Source organism: Elaeis guineensis, chromosome 1, assembly GCF_000442705.2.
Source record: "Elaeis guineensis isolate ETL-2024a chromosome 1, EG11, whole genome shotgun sequence".
Classification (NCBI taxonomy): domain Eukaryota; kingdom Viridiplantae; phylum Streptophyta; class Magnoliopsida; order Arecales; family Arecaceae; genus Elaeis; species Elaeis guineensis.
The window spans coordinates 98,063,901-98,072,493 of NC_025993.2; the positions used below are offsets into that span (position 1 = coordinate 98,063,901).

The 8,593-nt window shown below is 43.3% G+C and overlaps 1 protein-coding gene across 1 annotated transcript; it reads right to left on the reverse strand.

Annotated features, from left to right (window-relative positions):
* Positions 1-236: 236 nt before the first annotated feature.
* Positions 237-1,909, reverse strand: LOC105061106 (flavonol 3-O-glucosyltransferase UGT89B1). Its single transcript, XM_073257116.1, has one exon. It carries the CDS (start codon positions 1,853-1,855, stop codon positions 428-430), a length of 1,428 nt encoding a protein of 475 aa, XP_073113217.1. The 5' UTR covers positions 1,856-1,909; the 3' UTR covers positions 237-427.
* Positions 1,910-8,593: the final 6,684 nt, after the last annotated feature.

The following is an 8,593-nucleotide window of genomic DNA, read 5'->3' on the forward strand; positions in this document are numbered from 1 at the left end:
ACATCCTCTGGCGAGATTTTATGCGTCATCCACCGGGACTGCTGAGACAGTCCCTCAGCCACCCAATCCCACGATCTCTATTCCCCCGGAGGCAGCAGTCCCTCAACCAGCTGAGCCCACGATCTCCCGCGATGACCGGCTGCTATCACTAGGTCCTCCCCTTTTTCAGCCATAATGAACCCTTAGGGAACTCACCCAAAGCCTGCACGTCAAAGGCCAGAGAGAAAGCCCGAATATGGATGCAAAATTATTTGTTTATTTCTTCAATCAAACATCGAAAAAAAAAATATATATCTCATGAAATAGATCATCCATCCAGCAATAATTATCGCTTCCAGCAAAAGCAGTCATAAATTCATAATCCCCACTTCATGTTACATCCACGCATTCCGAATATAAGTTGATTTTATTATAGATCACTTCATTTCTAAGTACGCAGCTCGGAGAGCTCCCTGACCATTTGCTCCAGATTCCGGTACGAGCTCCCCCCTTCTGCCACAGCCTCCGCCGCCTTCCTCCCCAGCGCCGCCGCCCGGACCCTCATCTCCGGCCACGCCACCTCCGCCACGGCCTCCGCCATCACCCTCGCCAGATCCTCCGGCTCCGGCGTCCCCTCCTCCCCCTCCCCGACCCTCACTGCCACCCCCAACTCCTCCACCACTAGCCTCGCGTTCGCGAACTGGTCCGCCCGCATCGGCCATGCCAGAAGCACCACCCCCGCCGCCACCGCCTCCAGAACCGAGTTCCACCCGCAGTGCGTCACGAACGCCCCCACGGCCACATGGTTTAGTATCTCCACCTGCGGCGCCCAGCCCCGGACAACCAGCCCCCGTCCCACCACCCGCCCCTCGAAGCCCTCCGGCACCACAGCCCCGCCACCGCCGATGGCCCACACAAAACGCACCCCGCTGCGCTCCAGCGCCGCCGCCAGCGCCCGCCCCTGCTTCTCCGTCGGCGTGTACTGGCTCCCGAAGCAGACGTACACCACCGACCGCGGCGGGCACGCGTCAAGCCAAGCCACCACCTCCTCCGCCGGGACGGAGCTCCGGCCACCGCGCCCAGCCGCGGGACCGGACGGGGAGATGGGCCCCACCGCCCAGACGCGGTGATAGGCCCGCTTTAGGTGGGCAAGGAAGGGGCCCTCGAGGGCGTCGAAGGTGTTGATGGCCGCCCCCCAGCTGCTGGTGGCGTTGGCGAGGAAGCCCTCCCGCACGAACTCCCAGTCCGGGTCGCCGGCCCTGAACTGGCGCCAGAGGTTGGGAAGGTGGTCGAAGGGGAAGACCGGAGAAGAGGGGAGGTCAGAAAGGACGGTGAGGGCGTTGGGGCCGTCGCCATCCTCGCGGCGGGGCATGCGGAGCCAGACGTGGTCGATGACGGAGACGGCGAAGGCGCCGGAGGAGTAGAAGATAAGGCGGGGAACTTCGAGGTCGACGGCAAGGCGGTTGGTCCAGCCGAGCAAGAAGTCGGAGAGGAGGGCGGATGGGGGGTGGGGATGGGATCGGGCCCAGCGGAGTACGTCGGGGCTGAGGAGGGAGAGGGCGCGGACGAAGGCGGCGGCGGTGGAGGCCTGGGGAGGGAGGTCGCGTATGTGCTCGACGCCGGCGGGGACGGAAGGGTGGGCGGGGAGGGGAAGGGCGAGGGGCCTGGCGGAGGGGACAGCGGACAGGAAGGAGTCAAGGAGGGGGAGGTTGGCCAGGGTGACGACAACGGTGAGGGAGAGGGCGGCGCCGACGGCGGCGAAGCGGTTGGAGAGGTGGTGGGCGAGGTCGAGGAGGGGGATGAGGTGGCCCTGGGCCGGCAGCGGAACGAGGAGGAGGTGGACGGGTTGACGACGAAAGTCCTGGGAATTCGCCATCAGGAGTGAAGGAAGAAGGGAACCGGCAGCTTTTACCAACAGTCTAGAGAATTGAGAACGGATAAAAGCTTACAAATTGCAATTTGATTTTTTTATTTTTTAACGGGAATATTCCCTGTCCCTCTCTTTCCTTTTTTTTTTTGGTAATACTTCCCTGTCCCGCTCTTTGACCACGTTAAGGATTGGACCCGTTAACCAGTAGTTAAACCTTCGCCCCCGCATCTTATTACGATAAGATAAAGTCCGCAGGTTTTAACGATATTTTTTTATAATATTTTATTATAAAAATATTTAAAAGATTATCAAATCATCATTTTTTTTTATATTTTATTATTTTTTAAAAAATAATATTTTATTAGTTTTTAATTTTTTTCATAACTTTTTCTCATCATCTGTCTTCGCACTATCTGTCTCCCTACGGCCGCACAACCCCCCTTCATTTTTTTCTGCCCAATTCTTCGCCACTCGGACCCACCATCGCATGCCACCTCTCTTTCTCCTCCACCCATTTCTCCATCGCTCGGATCCACTGTTCATCTTTCTGTCGCTGCATGTTATTTTCCTTCTTCCTCCTATGCCCACATCTCTATCGCTAGCCTTCCGGCTATCACATGCCACCCTCTTCGTCCTCCTCCTTCTCTAGCCCCCTCCTCATCGTTCACCCTCGACAAAGACCTAAGCTCTCCAGCCCCTCCTCCTCCTCCTTTTGGTGGTGAGAACACCCCCCAACACAACCCTGGCAAAACCCCTCTCCCTCTACCCTTGGTGATGACCTCGATGCCCCCTTTCTCCTTCTCCTCCACCCTCGATGCACCCTTCCACCCCCACCTTTCCTCCTCCACCCTCAAAGAAGACCTCCCCCCTCCCCCTTAACTCCTTCTCGGGTCTCCCCCAACTTCGCTACCCACTTTTGCTGAGAAATCGCAATTTGGAAGAGGACCGGGATGAAAGCTTTGGACAAAAAAAAATTATGACATTCAATTTAATTACGGGACTTGCCATCGATTTCAATATTGAAATAACCTTGATCCATAAGATACTTATCTCATTGGTTATGCATATTAGTACTCCAACTGGTTGCTGATGGAGAAATCTAAGCTGTCCATCTTCAATCCGACAGTCAAAAATAAATTAGCCATTAAAAGCCTAAACTATTCTTTGGAGCACCATAACAAAATCCTAGTCCATATAGAATAATTTATCTTTAAAAAATATCAAAATTACCCTTATATGAAGGGCATGAGAAGCACCATAGCAAAACTCAAATTTTGCTATGATGGTTCAAGGGGTATTTCAATCCTTTTACTATTTATATATTTCTAACCATCGAATTAAACATGGACCATTTGGATTTCAACTGATTGAAGTGCTGATATACATGCCAATGCGGTAAATATTTCAAAAGTTAAGATTATTTCAACATTAAATTGATTTTTTTTTCAAGAAGACTTCTCCATGGGTCATCGGAAGGTGGAGGAGTGGAGGGTAGGGGTTGAATGGACAAAGGGTGGAGGAGCCGCAGGCATTGATGGGGGTGGGGGAGCGTGGAGAAGCTGCAGGTGGAGTGGGTGAGGTAGTGGCATGTAGGAGCCGCAGGCATTGGGTGACCGCAGACATGTGGGTGGCAGGGAGAAGCCGCAGGAGGGGGCGATTATGAATTAGGGATGGTGATGGACGAGTTGAGGGTGGTGGGGTGGGGGGGAGGTGGTGACCGCGGGCACGCAGGTAGCGAGGGGTCGTGGAGAAGCCACAGGAGGGGGGATCGCAAGTTGGGGGGGCAGACGAGATGCGGGCCAGGGGTGCATGGAGAAGCAGTGAGCGCCAAGGGGACTATGGGTGCGCAAGAGGGGCACCGCGGGGGGGGGGGGGGGGTGACCACAGGCATGTAGGGGCCGGAGGGGAAGGAGGAGGGTGCAGATGATCCGTGGGTGGCACTTGAGGGGGGTTGGGCTGGGAGAAGGGCAAAGGGAGAGAGGAGCCGCAGAGAGAAGGAAGTAAGAAAAAAATAATATAAAATATTATTTTTTAAAAAATAATAATATATAATATTATAAATATTTTTATAATAAAATATCATAAAGAAGTACTGTAGCAAAATCTAACAAAATCCAAGTCTGTATGGAATGATTTATCTTTAAAAGATACCAAAATTAATCCTATACGTGGGGCATGAGAAGAGCAACATGATCCTCGTGAAGTTCCCCTGCACGTGGGACTTCAAGGTGAAGGCTATGGCCATGATCAAGAAAACCGTGATCTGGAGGAAGTAGTTCAGTGTTGAAGCCCTCCTTGAGGAGGACTTGGGCATCAGAGTTGGAGAAGGTGGTCTTCATGCATAGCTATGACAAGAAGGGCCACCCCGTGTGCTATAAAGTCCTAGGGGAGTTCTAAAACTAGGAGCTTAATGACAAAGCCTTCAGCAACAAAGAGAAGAGGTAGAGGTTCCTCAAGTGGAGGATCCAGTACTTGGAGAAAGGGACCAAGAGTCAGGCGTAGATGGAGAAAATAGTTCAAAATGGGACTTCTCTCTTGGTGGGATTTTCTCCATGGTCCAGGTGACTGATCAGAGGAACTCATCGAAGCTGGAGAAGCACGGCTTGGCCACGAAGCAGGCCCTCACCATGCTCCAAGACAACTATCCTGAATTCATTGCCAAGAAGGTATTCTTTGATAAAGATCTCATCTTTTCTATGTTAATTCCTTGAGTTTAATCTATGGGTTTTAGACTTTATGCTGAATTTGGTGTTTGTTTCAAAAGAATTTGTGTCTCGGTTGTTTGCTCTATTTTATGTAGAGATAGATTGAGTTGGATTTTTAATTATTTAAACCAATAGAACATGATATCTATTTTGATGAAGCTGGATTCATTCTTTTGCCCTTTCAGAATTCGTCTGTTTTAGGATTAGGTGAAATTATGTTGAGTCTATGATAGAAGGAAAGTATTATAAATTAATTGTCTCTTCTTCTTCTTCTTCTTCCTTTTGTGATAGTTGAATCTGATGTTGTTGGATGAAGTTAATTTATCTAAAAAAAATAGATTTATTTGTTTTAGTTGCTTTGGATTAATGAATTGGATGGATTCTTATTTCTTTCTGCAAAGTTAATTCATCTAAGTTAGCAGTTTTCATTATTCTTATCTTTACGTAGTTGCTTTGGGATCTGATGAAACTGAGTTGTGTTAATACGAAAGGGAAATCAGTAATAACATGGGTGCCATATGCTAGGTGTTCATCAATGTTCCATGGTGCTACCTTGCTTTCAATAGGATGATCAGCCCCTTCTTCACACAGAGTTTGTAAATATTTTCTCTACTACACTGTATTCTTTTTGAATTGTGTGATAAAATTTGTTATTATGTTTTCTATCTTTCTTTGCTGTAGATGCATTGCACTTGAGCAAGTCCCAGTTTAATATGGAGGCTGAAGCAAGGACAGCAACCCTGATTTCACCCCCTCTGATGTTGTTACTGAAGTCACCAAGCAAACTGTAATATCCAAAATTTCTAAACAACCCAAAAAGGAGAATCTCGCATGACTTTTAAAGTAGGGCCAAAAAAATTGAAGATGAAGACTCAATGGGGGTCTCCTTCTCCCTATCGACTTCATCGGAAAAGGCTAGCTTTGAGGAGGACTCAAAACTCCCCCTCCCATCCTATTAAAACCCCTTTCAACCCCCTTTAAAATCCCATAGTCGGCCACTAGACCATCGCCGGAAAACCTCTTTTCCCTCTTCTAGACATTCATGATTATGTTCACCGAAATGGGGCCCCATCGTTGTCGGGTAAACCCTTAAATTATTTGATTAACCCTTCTCGCCCTCTTCCTTAGCTCTAAGATCATGGTTTTGGCTGACAATCACTAGAATTCTTTTGAAAATTCAAATCATGTTTTATCCTCTATTTTTTTCTTAGAATTTCTATCCTTTCTCTTTTTTATCCAACCATCCTGTCGTTGGTCGTCGGTCACCATCATCATCGGTCCTACGGCCATGGCCATCGCCGGCTGAAGCTCTCTTCTATTTTGAGGAGGGGCAACCTGAAGGTCCCTTGTTTTGCCAAAGAACCCATGGGAGGAAGAAAAGAGAAAGAAGAAAGAAAGAAAAAAAAAAGAAAAAGAAAAAGGGAAAGAGAAAAAGAAAAAAGAAAGAAAGAAAGAAAAGAAAGATTCTTTTTCTCTATCTCCTCTCTCTTTCCTCTCTAGTATCTTCTCTCTACTTTCTTCCTCTATTTTCTCTCTTTATGAACTTTCTCTCTCTAGATTATTTCTTTCTATTCAATGTTTTCCTCTCTCTATCATGCCTATTGTTTCTCTTGTTCTTGGGTAGGTGAATCTAAAGATCCATCTCCATGATTAGTCTAATTCTAGTCCAATCTTATCCTAGAGAATCCAATCTGTGAGGCACATCCAATTTTCGATTGGATCTTATGTGAGATTTTAATTTATAATTTTATTTTGATCAGTTATGAATTAAAATTAATATAAAAATATAAATTTGAATAATAAGTTTTGAAGGATCCTCTCATGATTAATGAATTTATCCGTTTAGTATTTTGTAGAGGTAAATAATAGATCATCTTTTTGAAATATTTTATAATTTATTTTAAAAATAAATAATTAGTCTTTGATTTATATATGATTTATGAAACTATATTTTGAATGAAAAATAATTTAAAAATTTAAGATTTTTGAAATATTATATTTATTGATTTGTTATAGAATATACATATGTTGACTTGAATTATGATATGTATATTAGCTTGCAAAAAGATGTTTTTATATATATCAGATTTGAGCTCTTAGTCTAATTATATTCTGCACCTTACTAGTGTGGGTTATGCATTAGTTCTTTGGATTCTACCAATAGAGGTTCTATATTGATTCTCTGGACACTACCAATGGAGGTTATATATTGGTTCTTTGATCATACGCGCATTTATATTTATGTATGAGAACTGAACTATGTGTTGAGACACCAATAATAAGCACTTACACTATATATAAATTTTAAAAAGTCAGAATAGAAAATAAAGAGTTGATTGCTGATTTAATAGTATTAGACATATGAGATTTTAATGTGATACTAGGGATGGATTGACTTACCACTTATCATGCCTTAGTTGACTGCTATAAGAAGTGTGTGAACTTCAAGATTCCCTATAAACCATAATGTAGTTTTATGGGAAGCACAGGAGTTATTCCTCTATGTATAATCTCGACCTTGCAAGTCAAATGAATGATGACAAAGGGATATAAAGGGTATTTAGCTAGAGCGAAGGATGCTCGATAGGAGGAACTGAGATTGAAAGATATCTCCATAGTGAATAAATTTTTAGATATATTTTTTGAGGATCTTTCTGGATAGCCACAAAATAGAAAAATTGAATTTCTCATAATCTAGTAGCAGGATCAAGTCCGATTTCAAAAGCTCCCTATCAGATGGCTCCTATTGAGTCAAAAGAATTAAAAATATAGTTGCAAGAATTGTTGGACAAGGGTTTTATTCAACCTAATGTGTCACCTTAAGGAGTTTCAGTGCTATTCGTGAAAGAGAAAGATGGAAGCATGAGACTTGGTATTAATTATAGAGAGTTGAATGAAGTTACTATAAGAAATAAATACCCTTTACCTCGAATAAAAGATTTGTTTGATCAATTGCAAGATGCTTGGGTTTTCTCTAAGATTGATTGTCGATTGAGATTCCATCAGTTAAAAATTAAAGAAGAGGATATATCTAAGACTGACTTCCAAATTCGTTATGGATGTTATAAATTCTTAATAATGCCGTTTGGCTTGACCAATGCTCCAGTAGCTTTTATGGATTTAATGAACATAGTGTTTCAGTACTTTTTGAATCAATTTATAGTGGTATTCATTGATGATATATAGATCTACTTTAAAAGCATAGTGGAGCATGAGGAACATTTAAGATGTATATTGCAGATCTTAAGAAATGAGAAACTTTATGCTAAATTGAAGAACTGTGAATTTTGATTGGATAAAAGAGCAATTTTGGGACGCGTTATATTTAAAGATGAAATCTCTGTGGATCCAAAGAAGATTGAAGCTATGGTATAGTAGAATAGACCAACAAATATATTGAAAATATGCTGTTTCTTACGAATGACAGGCTACTACAAGAGATTTGTGCAAGGATTTTCTAGTATAGCTAAACCTTTGACCCATCTAACTCAAAAGGGAGTCAAGTTTGAATGGACCAAGGATTGAAAGAAAAATTTTCAAGAGTTAATGAGAAGATTAATTTCTGCTTCTATTCTCACCGTATCCTCTGACAATGAAGGATTCACAATCTATAGTGATGCTTCTAGAAAGAATCTTGGATATATATTGATGCAATATGATAAAGTGATGGCTTATGCTTCTAGATAATTGAAACCTTATGAGCAAAATTATTCTACACATGATTTGGAGTTAGCAGCAATGGTCTTTACTCTTAAATTCGATGTTATCTTTATGGTGTATAGTGAGAAGTATTTATAGATCACAAGAGTTTAAAATATATATTTACTAAAAAAAAAATAGAGAAGATGGTTAGAAATATTGAAATATTATGATTTGATGATTAATTATCATTCTGAAAAGGCTAATGTAGTTGCCGATGCCTTGAGCAGAAAGTTTGTAGAAAACTTGGTTTTCTTAATCACAAATCAATTTTGGAAGACATGAGAAAGCTTGAATTAAAGATTCAAATGTATGATTCAGGGGTGTGACTACCAGATAT

What these genes read in the sequence shown, in the direction of transcription:
- LOC105061106 (XM_073257116.1), bottom strand. Translation starts at nt 1,855, where the DNA reads ATGGCGAATTCCCAGGACTTTCGTCGTCAACCCGTCCACCTCCTCCTC.